At 40.7% G+C, this 18,921-nt stretch overlaps 1 protein-coding gene across 4 annotated transcripts in view; it reads right to left on the bottom strand.

The window, feature by feature from the left end:
- Positions 1–5,577: 5,577 nt before the first annotated feature.
- Positions 5,578–18,921, bottom strand: part of EPHA4 (EPH receptor A4) — a 225,955-nt gene continuing 212,611 nt past the window's right edge. For all 4 annotated transcript variants that reach the window (XM_061365138.1, XM_061365137.1, XM_061365139.1 and 1 more), the window contains 7 exons: positions 18,499–18,560; positions 17,784–17,993; positions 15,116–15,265; positions 12,578–12,771; positions 9,998–10,153; positions 8,837–9,719; positions 5,578–6,371 (listed from right to left, as the gene is read on the bottom strand). In XM_061365138.1, the coding sequence (XP_061221122.1) occupies positions 9,605–9,719; positions 9,998–10,153; positions 12,578–12,771; positions 15,116–15,265; positions 17,784–17,993; positions 18,499–18,560 (887 nt within the window). In that variant the 3' untranslated portion in view covers positions 5,578–6,371; positions 8,837–9,604. The remainder of the gene's footprint in view (positions 6,372–8,836; positions 9,720–9,997; positions 10,154–12,577; positions 12,772–15,115; positions 15,266–17,783; positions 17,994–18,498; positions 18,561–18,921) is intronic.

Below are 18,921 nucleotides of genomic sequence, written 5' to 3' on the forward strand. Positions count from 1 at the left end.
TTGCAATCCTAACCATTTGGCCAAACAAAACCCATCTGCCGTCAGAATGTGAACCTGAAAACAAAGCCGACAAAGAGAGAAGTTTGGGGACTCTACAGAAACCTTCCTGTCTGTTCCAGGATACCATAATTTTGCATTTTTAAACATGTACTTCTAATATGAATAATGGTCACATAAAAAAAAAGATATAATAGACAAAATGTCCTCTTTGGAATATATTTTTCTCGTTTAAAAAAATAATCAAATTACCTAAAGTTTCATGTAGCTAAGGACTAGATCCTTAAACGAATGCAAGTCAGGGCAATCCCCGTGAAATCAGTTTATACCACTCGTGGAAACAGACCAACTCATTTGTCCTTAATTTCTTATTGTCAGTGTCACTTTGCCAGGCCTTTCACATCATGCTGATTCAATCAATCTAGCAGCCTCTTTAAGTGCAAAAGAACATCATCACCTTATTTTTTTCCAGAAGCATTTTTTTCCAAGGGATTTTTAGCCAATCTTTCAGAAAGCTGAACGCAAATGTTCTTTAGTACTTGTCATATATTGCAAATCTGCTGGCTGGAAGGGCCCAGGTAAGCTCTCAGACACAGATTAATGAGGTAAGCACATAAACCGAGCACTCCCTTGCTTCTCTGAGGATTCTCATACTGAATTTTTAAGTGTTGAGTTTCCTGGTGATCCCATTGGCACACAGCAATGAGATGGCACCGAGATCCACAGCACTCCTGACAACCTGAGGCCAGAGCTTTTAAGGGACTTTGGGATTTAAACCCTTTTAAGTCTCTATTTCTGATGCCCACCCAGCTCCCATATGCCTGTATTTTCAAAGCATATATGACCTGGCCAGCCACAGCTCCTGAACAGCCTAAATGCCGATGCTGTCCTAGAACTAATGACCTTCCCTCAGCCTTCAAATGAGCAGGAGCTCAGAGAGCATCTCCCAGGATAAGGGACATGCATCAATCCCTTCTCTCACTGAAGGACCCTCCTGTACCTTCGATGCTGCTCAGGGTGACAAATCCTGACAAGTGGAAAGATAATTTCTGTGAAAGCCACCAACCCAGCAATAGGTTGTTGTGAGAGAACCGCTTATGAAGGCCACAAGAGGCAAGAAGGGAGAAGGGCCTGCAGAAGCAGAACGTGCCTGGGGCAGCTCTCATCGAGACTGGTTTAGGACAAGGTTTGCAGCAAGCTCGAAGGCAAGAGGCACCAGAGCAGCACAGCAAGTCCCTCAGTAGCTTTCAAATTTCTCTTAGCTTATACAGCTTCTTGCTGTGATGGTTGGCTTCCGAAAATTTTCCTCTCCCCTGATGATGATGATGGAGATGTTTTGGGAGCTTCATCAGCAAGACACTTAATGCAAGGCTGAAAATTCAACTGTGAAGTGGGATCTCATTACATGAGCTGCTGCACCCCTTGGTTAAGCAGACCCAAAGCATCATTAAAATGTTGGCAGTAAGCATCTACCTGCACCTGTAATTGCCTAACAGCCCTGTATTGCCTGCCCCTGAGATCTTAGTTATTGACCCATGGGGAGGAAGGTTACCTGGGCAGAAATGGGAGGAGAGCAGGGTTACTGATGATGGTTTTGTTCTGCTGACCTGCACTTCTTTTGTATTTTAAAAACAGCCTTCAAAAACTGAATGCCAGAACGTCTCAGCCCATTTAATTCATTACAAGTGTTTATGGAACAGAATCATGAGTAAATTCAAGAACACTATAAAAACAAGGATTTCATTATCTTTTGTTGGTCTGGTTACAGGCTAGTAATCCACAGCAGATTACTGGAATATAATTGCCCTATATATAAATGTGCATAAAAGTAAGTTAATGTAGCTACTATCTCCATCCACCCATGGAGAACACATTTTACTAAGCTGATTGGAAAGGAATGCTTTAGGTTTTGTTTTTATTTTTTGAAGAAAACGTCTACATATTCATGTAACTTTCTCGGAGGCTCCTGTAAACAAAGAATTATGTTCAGGGCCATTGCCAGAAATAAGATATGTCAGAGGTCTGCAACCTATTCAACAGAGAATCAGTCAATGGCCCAAGGGTACTTCCTTGCAAGGGAAAGGGTAGAATAACTAAGGTCAAGGCCTCAAATGCAGCTCTAGTTTTAATCAAGTTGTTGATTTGGAGCATAACATGCTTTTATTTTTTTTTCTTCCCAATTGTCAAAAACCATTCTGTTTTCCTTGACCTGTCTACAACAGCCCCAATGTCTCTAGATAAACCACGTCTGTTCTTCACATTACTCCATGCACAGCTCATGGGCAGCTATGTACGTTGCCACTGAGATGCAAATATATACGCTTTATACATAAATAGATTTGCTTGCCTCATGCTCCTGTATAAATATGTGGAAAGAATAAGGGGCAGAGAGAGAACAAATGTCTTTTTGGTAAGAAATATTTCAGTAAAACTCATATACTTGGAAGAAAATTAAACCATGGGGATAGAACATTTTGATGGAACGATTTCTTAGATTTGGGAGCTGAAAGGGAAAAAGAGCAGTCAGAAAGAAGAGGCAGAGTGTTCAGTCCTCACTGAACATTTTGAAATGGTATTTTTGTAAAATGATTTAAAAGTTTTCCTTGCATTTTGTAATAAAACTAAATAATTTGTAAAACTTCTTTGAGTGTGTGAAATGGAATCTCTTTTGCCAGCTATGACACATGTTCTTTCTTAATACACTAAGTGGCTGAATACAGGCACCAGAGAAACACCCAGTGGGCTGGCTTGCTCTCCCAGCTACAAAAGGACACAGTGGAGTGGACTTGCTTTTCAAATACAATAACTCAGTGCCATTGGGACTTTCTCGTGCCTGGCACTGTATGATATAGTTCCCCTGGCATCACTGGAATCTTTCCAAGAAGAATTTCGTTCAAAGTATTTTCCAAATAGACAAGTCAAAAGCCTGGGAAAATTTCTAGAGGAGCCACCATCCTTGCTGTGGTACCTGTGAACTGTGGACATATGTAATTCACACAGTTAAAATGCCAAAAAGCCTGTATATCCTAAACTAAGCAGCAGTATTGTGAAGAAGTGACGGTTCAGGACATCACACCCTTGGCACTCAGAATAGGCAGCACGTGTCCATACATCTGCTACCATTACCCAGCAATATCCTTTACGCAATATGTAGTCACTTGTCTCTGGCTCAAAGCCCTTGTCACAGACACTTTCCCTCTCCATTTTCTGCTGTTCCCAACACCCTCACACCTCTGGGTTACATTTTGTCCCTCAGCTTCTCACTCCCCTCTCTCCTGCTCCTTTCATCCTCTCTGGTCGCGGGCCTCCAACATGAGCCCACTGAACCATGCAGACGTAGGCCACAGAGCAACAAGTGCAGTAACTCAGCAGCAAGGTCACAGCTCCCCAATGGAGGCAAAACCCTGGCCAAAGGAAGCTCTGAAAACTGTAGGATTTCTGCCGAGGTGAAGCCTGGCCCCAGGCAAGGTCCAGACAGGAGGAGACAGGAGGGAAATTATTCCCAGCTGACCCCAGGCATGCCAATGAAACAACATTATGATCCTGCATTTTTTTTTTTCTCAGGCATAGTTCCCATGGATGCTACCTGGTCTCCAAGGAAAAAAGCACAGAGATCATTCACAAGGTGAGCCTGACTGCAGCATCCTTCCCACATTACAAATATTCGGCATACAACACAGTCCAGGTGGTAACAAGCAAAAGTAACATGCTTTAACGTACGCGCGGGAGTTACACAGTTTAAGTGTCCTTTGGGAGTGTGCTCCTGTGAAATCCAAAGAGAATTAATCCCTTTGGGCCAAACACCAGGATTATTACTCCAAGTTCTGAATTTGTTCTTGATAAACACTAAATTACAAAGAGTGCAATAACTAGAAATAGCCCGTTTCAGGTTTGTACAGCAACTACTTTATTATTTTCAAATGCAAATGTTTGCATTGTTTGCTATTTTACAATTTTACAAACTAGGTATAAAAGACCATAAATAAATGACATAAGTTATGTGTACCTAAAATTCATGGAGGGGGGAGGGGAAATTACAAATTAAAACAAAATAGAAAAATCTATATATCTAACCCAGAGATCGTTCAAATGCACGAACAAAGAAATGCTGTTAGATTTTTTCAGTATGAACTAAATTATAATATGCCTCATACATTCTAATTATAACCACAGTCCTTGCATATTCCAACATACTTGCAGTGATACAAAAAAATAAATGCACTCTCTTTTTGTCTGATTAGTATTTCAGTTTTTTTTTTTCTGGTTATGAAAACGTCACATAAAAGAAAAATACTGCTTTTTAAGTCCCATTTACTGGTGACTCACCAGCCTCTTGTATTTTATACATATATATTTTTAATACATAAGATCCATCACAAAATTAGTACAGCAAGAAACCTGGACAAACATCAACCAGTGGTGTGCAAGCAGGACAATTTCTGAACAAACAGAGGCTTCTCATGCGAGACAGTCCTGGTACTGACCTCTCCTCTCCCCCAAGGGAAGCAGTGCCGTGGCACTCACTTTCCTTTCGTCCCCAGCTCCCTCTGGAGCAGTCTGCCGTGGGCCATACTGAGTGGCATAGCTGGCACTTCCTGGCCCCTGAACCATGCCCGGGCTCTGCCCCACAGCGCAGCCCCTTCACTTCCCTTCCATGACCCTGCAGGCATAACTATGGTTAACAGTGAGCTCAGAGGGCCCATGAGGAAGGAAAACGGGAGAAAGCTGGCGCGACTTTGGGACACCACTTTATGGCTCTGGTCAAGGCTGCACTCGCTTTTAACATAGAGGATCCAGCCTCCCCCATGTCTGCTGGAGTGAAACCCTGCCCCATGGCAGTTGTCTGTGCCGCACTGGGTATCATGGCAGACACTAGCCCCCCATGGCCAGGAAGCTGCCCTGCTCCAAATCCCTAGTGGCCGTAATGTTACCTGGCCTCTGGGGCACGGCATTTCTCAAGCTACCTTACACTGATGGTGGATTCTCCAAACACAGAAAGCTTTCCTTGGTAGTACCAGTAAATTGCAGCACTGCTCCTCAGGCCATGAAAGAAAGAGTGCCTTCTACTGCACTTCACCAGCTGTTCATCACCCGCAAGAGGAACAGGACACATTTCACAACTCTCTTGCTAACTACTGTAACCTTAAAAGTCTTGTTGCATTATTGTTCTTTAACTTCGCTGAGAGCGAATGAATTATTTTGATTATTATGTTAGAAGTTTTCACAGCTTGCACACAGAGCAAGGTGCTTCTGTGAACTGAAGAACTGCATATATTTGTTCGCATTCAACAAGACTTTAGAATCGTATTTTTGCAGATAAAAAAGGCTACTTAAGAGTTCCGTTCAGGGTTAACAGTGGATGGATATGCAGGTGTTGTCTCCATCACCTTGCCATTGAGAAGCTGGTCAGTTTTGATCACAAACAGGGCATTAAATACAAATAAACAACACTTAAGAATATCTTTAGCACCCTTATGGAGCCCATAATCCATAACTCCAAAATTAACTTGAAATCGCCCATTTCAGGCTGTAGAACTACTCATTAAGGTTAGTGTGGCAGCTAAAAAATACACTTGTAGATAGAGAAATTTAAACACCTTTTTAATGTGTGTGTTTTCGCTACCATGGCAGACACGAGCTATTGGCCTGCTCTCTTATGACAGGGGACTCCTGCACCTCCAGAGATGTTTTCGGCACATTCACAGGCAGTTCTACACAGGAGGTGACTCGCACACAGACACACGCACACAAGCACACAAACGCACCTTTCAGAGGAGATAGTAATCCATTATCCATTCAAGGAAAAAAAATATATTTATATCACTGCAATGGCACATTTTGTGTAAAATGTCACTTCAGCAATGGATATGGGCAGCTCATAGGAACGGGGTTCTTTGCTGCGGCACCTAGTCTGGTGTCCATGGTAAGATGTGTAGTGCTCCGTCATCTGCATCCATTGGAGATGCAGCAGTGACAGCCAGGTGGATGAGGAGAGAAAATAACAAAATATATAAATAAAACCAAAGGTAGGAAGATAATGCAAAAGGGGAGGGGAAAAAAAAACCCCAAACATCCAGAAGTCTGCGGGTCTTTGACACTGTACATTCCTCAAGTGACAACTGGGTGCTGAGTCTTAATGAGTTAGTTAGCTCCCAATGAAGAAAAAAACCTGGAGTGGGTGGCACATGAAAAAAGAAAAAGAGAAAGTAAAAGTCACGCTCTCTTCAACAACTGGTGACTGTTCAGCATGTGTTCTCCAGAATCAGTGCTATGGAAGACGCAACTGTAGATCCAGACGGCTAGTCTATGTTCCTCCGTGGTCAATATGATCAATAGGATGGGCTATAAGGACGTGAAAGCAAAATCTAATTGCCCTGCACAAAAAGAAAACACAAATATATTAAGCAACATGCAACAAGACAGATGGACAGACCTGCCTGAATGCCTCTTCTTAGATTTCCCAGATGAAGCACTGCTGTTCCTTGACTGCTGCAATTGCTGATTCACATCAAAGTTAAAGAGCTGAAATCTCTGCCCTGGTGAAGAGGTGACCTGGCAGCAGGTTCATGGAATAAAATGTCTTCCTATAAAGGGGAGAAGGATTTCCTAAAGGACAGAGGACAAAGTAGCAAGAAATGCAATTCTCATAGGAAAGGGTGGCGGAAAGGCAAATGCAGGTGGATGCAGAGCATTGTGACACTGGCTAGTTTACCCATCTTGGGCAAGCAAGACAAATACAGCCAGCAGTCCTCAGATTGTGAGAACCTTTTGCCTTCCTTGTCCCTTTTCTTTCCCTCACACTGTTTCAAAGTCCTCCTTCCATGGTGCCACATATTTTGTTTTAATCTGCTCTCCTCCAGCTAAAATCACATTGAAGTGGATGCCCCCTCATTGGCTGTGTTTAATCACAGGGAACACAACCATCAATGGCAGTTGTGAAAACCCAACATCTCAGCTGCCTTCACAGTTTTCATTCTATAGGGACACAGTTTTCCATTTTGTGTGGAAGATATTGGAGTGTTTTGAATTCCAGTTACTGAACTCCAAGAAAGCAATTTTACAATCTGGCCAGAAAATTGGGTGTATTTTGTTTTTACATAAAACCAAAATCTCAACAGAATGCAACAGATTTACAGCAAGAGGAAACTGAAAGTATCTCTGCACTTAAAAAGCAACAGAATTTTTGCTGCTGGAAGTGTCAGGTCTTTAAAACAAGTAACCAGTTCTCACCTTGCCTGGCAAAATGACATTAAAACATGCTGGTTTAAGTAGTTTTTTAAGGTTGTTTTTTTTCTCTTTGAAATTGAAAAGCTTTCACAAGTAATACTGCAGAACCGTTTTTACTAAGCTGTCATGACTTGACAGGATGCAAATTTAGCATCCCATATTCTGAACAAGTTGTTCTCTGAGAAATTTCAGGGTGAGGGAGAGTTAGTCTTTGAAATCAGCAAGTTATTGTTCAAAGTGACAAAGAGTGATGTGAGTGACGATATAGTAAGTGCGACTTGTCCAAGTGAGTGAGCTGTTCTGGATCTAGAATAAATGCAATTATTAAAAAACCTTGACATACAAAGTTACTGAATCATTTCTGAATTTGCTATCAGGTGCAGAGCGGGACAAAACTATTACAGACCAAAGAACGAGCCTTAGAGCCATCAAAACAAACCTCACCTTTCTGACATTGTGCCTGGCACAGATAAAACACAATGTTTATTCTAGAGGATGTGTCATTAAAATCCTCCTCCTACTAGTACAAGTGGGCCTGATTCTGTCTCTTTTCTAAGGTCATCTCAGCACTGGAAAGGACTTTAAAAGGAATCTAATCTATATACTCTGTTCAAAAAGAGTTATAAAATCTTTAATATAAATAAAATTCAAGGTTAAATGTGTTCAGAGCTTTACCAGATAAAGCTTTATCCTGTGTGACCTAATGAAGACAACCACATTCCTATAGCGGTCACCTCCACCTAGCAACCTAGGAGATGCTTTCACTCATGCAACTTTCCATCTGCTTCTTGTAGGAGCTGGAAGGCAGCTTTTCAAGCAGGTCATGCTCCATCCTGTCTGCCACACTTAAGGAGAGGCCCTTAGACCTTAGCCATGCAGCCTAACCTGGCACTCACACCCACAGTTGCCTTGATAATCCAACATATGGGGATGATTTCAAAAGTGAATTTGGTTCCCACAGCTGGTGAGACTGCATCACCACGAAGCATAACACTGCTGCTTAACATAGCACTATCACCATTCCCAACACCCAAACTATGCAAAACCAGGAAGGCTGCATATAGAACCCCGTTTCCTTCTGCTCTCCCTCCCATAAAACCACTGACACAGCAACTGAGACTGATTTTTCTAAAACATAAATATTGGCTCTACTGTTTTTCGTGAGAGGGCAGGCGCATTTATGAATATCTCTACTTTACAAGGCTATTCTTAGTTTCTATACAATCAATATGCATGGGATTTTCCACCCCAAAAATATAAGAGCATCCCTGCTGCTCTTAGCGCAAAGTGGGGTCAAGCTCTTAGCACTGAAGTGAGTCCCAAGATGCACTCCTACACCTTGTCTGCACATCCTAACACACAACAGCTTGAAAGCAAGACCGAGTTTTGAAACAGTGCAATTTTCACTGTCATCAAATAGAGCAAACAATGGGAAGCACTAAGCAATTAGTCTGGGAAACCAGCACAGGTTCATACAAACTAGTTGGGTACCCTAAATAATACATACCAAAGCACTTTTTCTTTTTCTTTTGTAACCAAACAGTGATGAAATCCTAGTACAGTTTAAGAAATAAAGCACCACGAACATGTTGTACACTGTACTTCCACTGACCTTCTTCATGTGGCAAAGAGAATTGCTTCTTGAAAGAGAAAAAAAAGTCTGAAAGCTCCACAGCCACGATTGTCACAGCTGACTACTGGCAAGATGTTCACAAAAAGTCTCTAAGTGGTAGGCTTCAGCACAGCACAACAGCCAATAAACTCCCCAAAAGTCCAGTTTTGCCCAGTAATCCACGAGATGGGTCATATCATGTCTCAAGCCCATAAATGAGTAGATCACTAATCGGCAGGCACTGATTAGCCCAATGATACTCTCACTGAGGTTTCTGCAAGGTATTAGTGACGCATCAAGTCTGCAAAAAATATCCTAGGGCAGAGTCTTCATTCCAGTGAAAGATGCACAACGGTGGTTTCACCCACAAATAAAACACTATGGTTGTAATCCTACAGGTCATAGGGAGAAGGAAAGTAATTTCATTTCTGTTTTTTAAGCACAGTATCTGGCAGCAAACATAGCATCAAAACTTGAATGTGATTTTATATTTATATAGATACATGTATTTTACATATCGTTGATCAACAGAGAAGTATGTTCCAAGAAACAATTTGTTCCAGGTCTGGTTTAAAACGACAGCTTGTCATTTCTGGAGGCTCCCCTCCCAACACACACGGTCGGTTTCCACAATCTGTACATCAAGCAATACTGCAGATCTTTATTTCGACGGGCGAGGAGACGAAGTAAAAAAAGTGCAGTTCTTCAATTAAAGTGCATGGATGAGGTAAACTAATTTCAAGAGTTTTGAGTTTATTCAGTACTGGCTCAGACGGGGACCATCCTGCCGTGCATCTGTTGCATTTGGGTGCGCATTGCTTGAACACTGCTCAATATCTTGTTCTGGTGCGTGATGGCAGTGATCCCAATCCTCGCCAGGTCACTGTGGAAAGCAAGAGAAGTAGGGGGCTGAGAACTGTGGATAAGATGCTGGTGCAGAGAAGAAGAGTCAACCACAGGCAACACAGCAAAAGCAAGGCAGATGTACAGAAATGTTTAATTAAATAAGTGAGGGCATTATGGAGGCATTTTAAAGTTATTCTCCATCCAAATGAAAGGCATTCCATTCCTTTAATGAGTGTAATGATATGCTGCACAAAGGAAAAGAGGTTGATTAAATCCAGATTTACCAGTTTTTTTATTATATCATTGAGTACTTACTCCTGGTTCATATGCACCACAGCCTCTAGGGTGGTATAGCCAGCAGCTGTGAAGTTATCCTTGTATCGCTCCATTTTAATGGCTTGGAGCCAGTCACTGACAGAAACAACCGCTGAGAACTCAGGGGAGCTGGGATCCAGCAGGGCTGTGCTAGGTCTGGATGCCAAACAGTGAAAGGACAGAGAAATGGTGTCAACTGGATCATGAATCGCAAAAAAGAGCTTGTTTTCTGAAACAATTATCCTCAACGATTAGAGAAAGTAAGGACAAGACATTGTGCTCAGTGAAACTGATGGTTTTCTGCACAGCAGTGTACATCAATGCAAGAAACTTCACAAAATACAAAGTAATGGGCAAAATTTTGCTAAGAATCAATTTGACCTTAGGTTTCTATTTTTGCTTTCAGATCTAATTTGAACCACAATGCCACTTACGATTTCCACCTCAGATACAACAAAGTTCATAGAAAATGCTTTTACTTCAAAAAACAAAAAAGATGGCAATGCTGGAAGGCATTCAGCCTACTGAGTCTGTATCTCACAGGCAGCAATGCAGGACCTTGCCAAGCCTGCATGTGTCAGACCTCAGCTCGGCAACTATAGAAACACTACTGAAGTATGTGCAAAGGAACTGGGGGCTCACAACCTGCCAGACTGGTTTGAAGGGCAAAACTCAGGGCAGGTTCAGATAAATCCTGCTTCCAGTCAGGTTTGCAGGCAAGCTCAGGGCATTCAATCAAACTCAGGACAGCAGGGAGTTAATCCCCTCTTTAATCAATCCATTCCTGACCAGCGCATGTGCCAAAAGTGGCGGGAATCATGCAAGCTTTGATCTTTGTTTGCACTGTGGCATGTGCTTTTTATTTTCCCTTGCACAGATTTGTGAATTATTATTTTTACCAAACTTGCTTCTTAGTAGCTCATTATTTCACATCTATTGTAAATCACAGTTTCATTAAACCATTATAAATTACTATCTATCTAACCAAAACAAATATAATTTAGCAATTTATTTGAAAATGCACATTATCAAAGATTAGATGTGCAATAGCATAGTTATGACTTGCCTAAGGCACCCAGTACATGCTGGTACTACTTGGTACAAGTTTTTTAAAGTACTATCTAATATGAGACCAGTGATGGCAGCCTAATTATACGCAATTATGCTCCACACATAAAATTGTGTATTAATAATAGTATATGTGTATTTGAAATTCATATTCCAACAAGAAGAAAAATAAAGATCTATAAATAGCCATGAACAAGTAATGATCTTGAACAGGCTATTATTTTTGTAAAATTTATGTATTTTCAAAGAGCACCTGTAAATTGGAAAGAAAACAAAATGCAGGAGATCAGGCTGTGATTCTCAAATGAAATTATCACAGCAGATCACATTGTGATTCTCACCACGTAAATTATTTAAGTCTCAAGGGTGGATACATTTTTGCCAGACTACCAATGCAGTTAGGGCAATCTGGATATAAAGTGGTGACAGGGGTCTCACAGGGTTAATAGTCCCTCTTCTGATATTCTACATTGTAAGGAAAATTCACAAGTTTAAAAACAAAAATAGGTTTTTCCAGGAGGTCGTTCTGTTGGAGGCTAAAGAAGAATTTGTGTTACTCCTTCACTGATTCAAGAAACTTAACCTTGTATTACCCTGTGGATAGTTGTATATCTTCCCTTCTACTGAAAAATATTTTCCCATTATCTTCCTCTTGTTTCCTTTCTTTCAAGCTTTTTTCCACATTTGCTGCAAGCAATTCTACCTGACAAAGCATAGGCATTTGAAAAAAATAAAACAAACCTGGTGTAAATTAGCCAAGCTCCTATTACTTCAGCAGTGTTTCACCAGATTAAACAAACTGCTGATCTGTCTCAACAAAGATATTTTGGTTTTACCCTACAACTCTGGGAGTTTCCTTTGTACTGCACTTCTTTCGCACGTAGCAGGTATACTGTGCTTAGCAAACAAAACACCAGTGTAATGCGGGATCGGTGGAGACATGAAACTGGCTTTCCACAAAATTAAATTCAAATTCACATAAAAATTAATCCACACCTTCCCAATGCCCGCAAGGCGTTGGCTGTAATGCCGTAATGCTCATTTGCAAATCCTACACAAATCTAGGGTTTATAAAACTTGATGATGTACTTTTCCTGCAGAAAACCACATCACTCCTGTCAGCTACACTGCATTAAGGCTACCCTTCCAAGCCCCTGCACTAGGGGGGTTAGGGAAAAGATGCACCAAACTTCATCTTCAAACTGAGCTTGCCTGCATGAGCACTTTTGTTTAAGACTGTTCTCTGAACCTGGGGTGATACAGGAAGAGCTCTGCTCATTCCACTTTCCTTCTCGCAGAGGCAGAAGGGTCAGGGATACCCAGTGGGGTTAAGCAGGGTGCCAGCATGACCCCTCTGCCCTCTTGCAAGGTGCAATGTCTACTGTGCAGTCAGGCTCTGCAGAGCCACAGAGCACACATTAAGCCCAGCACAGAGGTTTAGGTGACATGCAGCTTTGCCTGTCGTTTCCACTATGCTCCCTCATACATCTCCATTACAAAAGCACAGCTGACCTGGAGCTCTCACTGCCTGTCCTCTTCAGGCTGTTGGGGTTGCGGATGAGTTTGTCCAGCATGTTGACAATCTGTCCAAATTTAGGCCTGTCACTGCGTTCCTTCTGCCAGCAGTCTAACATCAGCTGATGGAGAGCAATGGGGCAGTCCATTGGGGGTGGCAGCCGATATCCTTCTTCAATGGCTTTAATAACCTATAAATGGCACAATTAGAAAGACATTAGAGAACATCAGACACTACTCAAATCTACCAGCTGAGTATCATTTATCCTAGGGCAATGCAAAGTATGGAAACAAATCCACAATTAAGTGGAACAACATGGAAAATGGCACTCAGGCTCAGGCAGTTGGTGGTCTCAGAACTGTTGTTTTTCCTCAGCAATTCGAAACTAAAAGGGTACAGTATCCAAAACAGACACACAGCAGGGCAATGTTTTACAAGAAAGCACATGGGATACAAGGATGACAAAATAGCCCAGGTTAGAATTAAGCAACTATGTTGGACAGAGGGCTGGAAAAGCAAGAGTTCTGGGTGCCATGTGTTGAAGTTTTCCCCATCACTTTTAGGACACAGCAGACCAACCCCTTGTACCCCTCCTCCCTGTCAGCAATACAGACCTTGAACCTGTTTTCTCACTACCTTATGCTCTGAGTCAAGAAATGCAGCGATGGGAACCCTTTTGTGCAGCTTTATCAAGAATGTTCAGAAGTCCAATGCAGCAACTGAAGTATGCAATTCATACTTAATAGAAACCAGAAAAACTCACAAGCTGAAGCAATTTCAAACCCTCCAAAAAGGGCTCCAGAGCTCAGTACTCTAATGGCTTCTTAGCCCTCTCAGGAGAATGGGATGTGACCAGGACTCAATTCTGGTATGACCCAGAAGCCTTCAGTTTTTAATTAATCGATATGACTTTGCTAGCAGGATTCACCATGACACTGAATTGCACTAAATTCCCTTGTTCTGCTCTTGTCCAATTAGTGGCTAAAATCCACTGGGAGGACAGGGTGAGGGATATGCTTGTACTAACAGCTATTCAGTGACTACAAAGTGGCTCTCACTACTCCAGAAAGCATAAAGATCCTTTTGATTTCTCTTCATTCAACAGACACAGAATAATCTGAAATTCACTTCTGCTTTGTTGTGAATAACACTACTCTCAACATCATTAAGAACTAAAAAAAAAAAATGGTATGTCTATGCCATGTATTAAAAAGAGGATGCAAAGACAGTAATACTGGCTTTCACTGTCCTGTTCAAGCCAGCTTTTCAGCATGGTGTTGCGCCATGTTAGCAGTGTATACCAGCCTAATATGCTAGCTGTGTGTTGGTTTTATTGAGCTCCACTGTGCAGTGTAGACATGCCTGATATAACTGAGACACATCTGGTGTTTTATTTTCTTGCTAAATCTTGATGACTTCCTGTTAGCAAAGGAAGGCAAGACTGGGTGCCAGAAGAGACATTTCACATCAGAAGGAAATTAAAATTATATCCCCCATTTAGATTAAATGCCATCCGCATCTAGACACTCTTTGAAAATGTTCAGCTCCACATAAGAAAGCAGATGACTTGTAAAATGGCTTAACCACTCCCATGACCATATATTCAGATTAACATTTTCTTCTTCCTTTATATGTTTCTAGATCCCCTGGGAAAAGAATTATGGATAATCTATGCCTCATTTTCACTGGGATTTATTTTTTTTCATTTAATAAAAATTCTATTAGCAAAAGCTCTTATTAGCATTATTATTAAATACTCTTCTAGAATAGCAGCCATTGTGCATGCTCCCCCTTGGAATACACTGAAGTAGTCCAGATGGTATGGTTAAACAGGACATGCATAATTTAAGAATGGTCATTTAGGAAAGCTGCTTTTTAATGTCCTCAGGGGGCAGCTATGCAATTGTCACAAGGATGCTCTGACTGATAATCAGAATTGGATTTCATATGTGTTGTTTTAGATATCCTACAAGAAATAAAATCATCTGGAAGAAATTACAAGTGCACTGGGGCTTGAAGAATTAACTACTAATAGGAAGCCCCATTAAATTAAAGTGGTTTTTCTTAAAGACTTTCAATAAAGTTGAGATTTAATATCAGCATTCAAATCTTCCCTCTCTTGGCAGTATTAAGATCTGACAGTTTAAATATATTTGTCTCCTTTTTCTTCATTCTTCTTTTTTACTTCAATTGCTTGTAATATTTTTTCTAATATATATTTAAAAAAAAAAAAAAGGAAAAAAAAAAAAGGAAAAAGAAAGGAGAAAAGAGAGATGCATAAGTTACAGACCCCAACTTAAGAATTCCCTATTTCCTGACCATAGACCAGGCTTGAAATATTCAAGGAAGTCTCAGCTCCAGAGAAGTTCCCTGAGAAAACAAGAATGTACCACTAATTATATCCTTCTAAAAGCCTGGAGTAAGTGTCTTATAACCATATAGCAGTTGAAAAACATCAGCAGACATCTAAGGACAAAGATAAAGGCATGGGGAAAGGGAGACAAAAAGAAGAGGAAGCTCAGGAGGAGACTCACATCTTGATTGGACATATCCCAGTAAGGTCTTTCTCCATAGGACATCACTTCCCACATGACGATGCCGTAGCTCCACACATCACTAGCTGATGTAAATTTACGGTAGGCAATTGCCTCTGGTGCAGTCCACCTGATGGGGATCTTGCCACCCTGTTACAAATAAAAGAAACCGCGGGCTAGTGAGTCACTGACACAGTAAAGCATGGGCCTGACACAGTTCTACGCTGCCATTAAGAACACAAAATCATTTACTGTACGCAATTCCAGAATCCTTCTTAAAAAGGCATCCACTTTTAAATCGTCTTGCCATAAAACTGTCAGATCCAACCAGGAGGCAATGCTGCCCATCTGTTTTCTTTAGTCACAAGGAGGCGAACCAGTAAATTGTTAAATGTATTTTTATCAGCCCTCTAAGAGATCTCTGCTTAGGGCTATGATGGAGCATGAGAACAAGCCAGAGGTTTTACAAAGTATATATTAGAGATTTAGTTGACAAAACAAATAAGTACATGCTGGCTGTTAATTACTATTTCCTTGCTTGCCTGTCTGACCCGTTTGGCCTGTTTCAGAAAAATGGGATTACAAACGTTTTACTTTTCAAAAACGTAAAATAAAGAGAGGATAAACTGGGAAGATTTATGAATACTGTGGTGTTTCCCATGGGCAATATCCCAACTCCTACCAGAGACGTGAGACAGCAAGCAAGCCTCTGGGCTCTCCCAGTCCCCATGGGAGGAGCTCAACACCAGATCATGGCACAAGGCTGCTTTTAATACCTGTTGGAGAGAGCAGTCTCTCATTGCTATAGTTCTTTTTAAGCAAATAAAAACACTTGGGCATCTGATTTGGGCCACTGAGGTCCTGCACTGTTTTAAAAGGAACTCACTCCATCCTGTTTATCTGATTTTGCCTTAGCTGAGTGATCACAGGCCAGAGATTTCTCCTTTTGTTTATGCTAATATGCAAGGTGTTTTTAATTGAGCTTTTGGTTTCCTGCAGTTCCATCTGGGGACTGACTTAAACTGAACAAAGGTTTTAAGGTTCTTTCATTTGCTTTTATGCTGTTTTGATTAAGTTTATTTTGGTAGATTTTTTTCTCAGCAATCTTCTAGATAGTTTTTATCCATAACTAAATGCAGCCTTTGCATACTCAATGGCTTGTTGTTTTAATATCTCTCTCAAGTGTTTAATATGGACTAGCTCCAAAGCCAAGTGAAATGAAAAAGGGTCCTTCTCATGTCTTCTTTGCCCTCTGCATCAGGTCCTTGGTGAATCAGACTGAAGCAGTTTTGCATTGGGTGGCTATAGGACGTTCTCACTTTAATGAGTTAAACTACTAATGGGGGGCATAACACACCATACCATCTCTTAAAAAAAGACACTTTAAAAATTGCATTCTATTGCATCGTTTCTACTTATGAAAAAGCTCTATTCCTCCTTTCAGATACATGAACATTGTTTATACGTGGCTGTCATTCTAAAAATTGACAATAAGCTCTTTTTACTTAGCTGCTCAAGTACAGTGGAATTCATCCAAATTTTCCTGATCCTTCATTACTGATACCAAATGAAGACAATGCACTGTAAAGTAAATGTCATTGATTCCCCGTAGTTTACTCTCAAGAGCAAACATAATACTATATCTCCACTCACTAAATTCAAAGGGAAGCTTTTCAATCATTTCTGTCTTGCCCTTGTGTGTTCGTCTAAACTTTGATTTCCCTGAATGCAGCTTTTCAGACTTCTGCTTTTTCCACTTGCCAACCTTATGAGTGAGAAATACCAAGGCTGGCCAGCATTTAATACTACAGGAGTCTATCCTTCCCTGTAACGAACTGTGAATCCATTAAAGGATGAGTGTTGGGATCAAACTGCAAAATCTGAGTGTTGCAAACAAACCCTGCACTAGGGAGAACAGATGGAGAATGGCAGATATTTAAAGCTGAAAAAAATAAGCAATTAAAAAAGGAGACTTTATAAACTCTGACTTTTTTTTTTTCCCTTCATGTGCATGTTAATTACAGAGGTATTGGTAGAAAGGCTGGTAATAGTCAGGATGTTGTTTTGTGGCCAGAGGTACTTACATTATTCCATTATTCTACATGCAGCATATTAAAATGGCTTTAGCAAAATTAGTTAATAGTGGGATGTTGAAATATAAATAAAATGTGAAAGAAACAAAAAAATGGGAATGCAGGTTTCACACTTTTCCCAGTCCAAATTATTTAGGTCAAATTTATGACTAGCTTTGCCATGGGGAAAAGATAGATTTATGGGGTTTTATACACTTGCTGTATCAAACCTCAGTGGGACTAGCCACTTGGAAATCATTATACATGTCTGTAGATATCAGAAGGAATAGAAGCCTAAGCTCTAATTTCTGGCATCAGGTTCCTGTCACACACTCCAGCACACTGAAGAAACCAGAGGAATACATGGGTCACATCCTCACAGAAGAAATACCAGTGTAGCCACTGATGTTGTAGCAATACCACTACATTAATTTATACAAGCTGTGGAGTATGGGACAATATTTATTTTTAGGTCGTGATATAGGTTTCATTGTGACTGAGATTATTTTAAACAAAACATCGCGATCTCCTACACAGTCAGACAAAACCAATATACAGGCAAGAAAACCCACTGGACATTTTCTTTCCCTCCTTACCCGTGTGGTATAAGCTGCTTCAGGGTCATCTTCCAGGACCCGGGACATGCCGAAGTCAGACACTTTGCAGACCAGGTTGCTGTTGACTAGTATGTTTCGAGCAGCTAGATCCCGATGCACATAGCTCATGTCAGACAGATACTTCATTCCTGAGCCAATGCCACGAAGCATCCCCACCAACTGGATGACTGTAAATCTGCCATCATTCTTCTGCATATGGGGAAAGGAAGAAAATCACATAGCATTAAGCTAAAAGCTATATTATTGCCGTTGCTGAAACTGGCAAAGAGCATATCTCTGGATTCCCATCTTCTCTCAAATAAAATACAAAGCTATTTCCTCAGTCTCCTGACTACTGTCTATAATTCACCAGCAAAGTAAAAACTCAGGTTCTGTCACAGCTTCCAGTGATGCAGTATCCAGTTTGCAATGAATCTGGTTTTAATGAGTCTATGTCATTGCAATGTTTTAAAAAATGGAGCAAATCAGAAAGGTTTCCATTAAACATGGATTATTTAAGACCCTGCTATTTTAAAAAATATATTTATTCTATATTCTTCCACTTTACATTTATTCTGCCCAAGTTCAAACATAATCTCCTTTAAAAATGCTGAATTTTCAGTATCTTACCGCAAAAAAACACCAACTCAGAATGAAGATCAGAAAATGTCTCCAGTATAAAATCTCCTTAGCTTATTATGAAGAAATCACCTACCCTGAGGAAGGCATCCAAGGACCCATTCTCCATGTACTCAGTTATGATCATTACCGGTTTACCTAGAGTTCGCAGAAAGAAAAACACAATTCCTTGATGAACACCGACGTTAATGGGATAAAAATGGGTTGCACATGATTTTACTGCCAAGACACCTGGCTTACACAATCTAATTTAATTTGAAAAGCACCAAGCTTATGCCTCAGCTGTGGGGAGCAAGAGAAGCAATATTACAGGACAGAAACATTCAAAGGGCCCCATCTGGAAGGTTAACCCTTTGGCTGGCTCATTGACAACATCTTTAACTGAAGTGGCTCCTGTTCTCTAAGGAGTTTATGAATTGATAATTGAGAGCTAAGAAATAAAGATCTGTTCAAACCTGACAAATATCTTTAGTGTAATTAAATTACTTGCAGACTAGAA

The sequence above is a fragment of the Neopsephotus bourkii genome, unplaced genomic scaffold (assembly GCF_033783945.1).
Source record: "Neopsephotus bourkii isolate Nb327-2 ecotype Australia unplaced genomic scaffold, CSIRO-AGI_Nbou_v1 NB_1279, whole genome shotgun sequence".
Lineage (NCBI taxonomy): Eukaryota > Metazoa > Chordata > Aves > Psittaciformes > Psittacidae > Neopsephotus > Neopsephotus bourkii.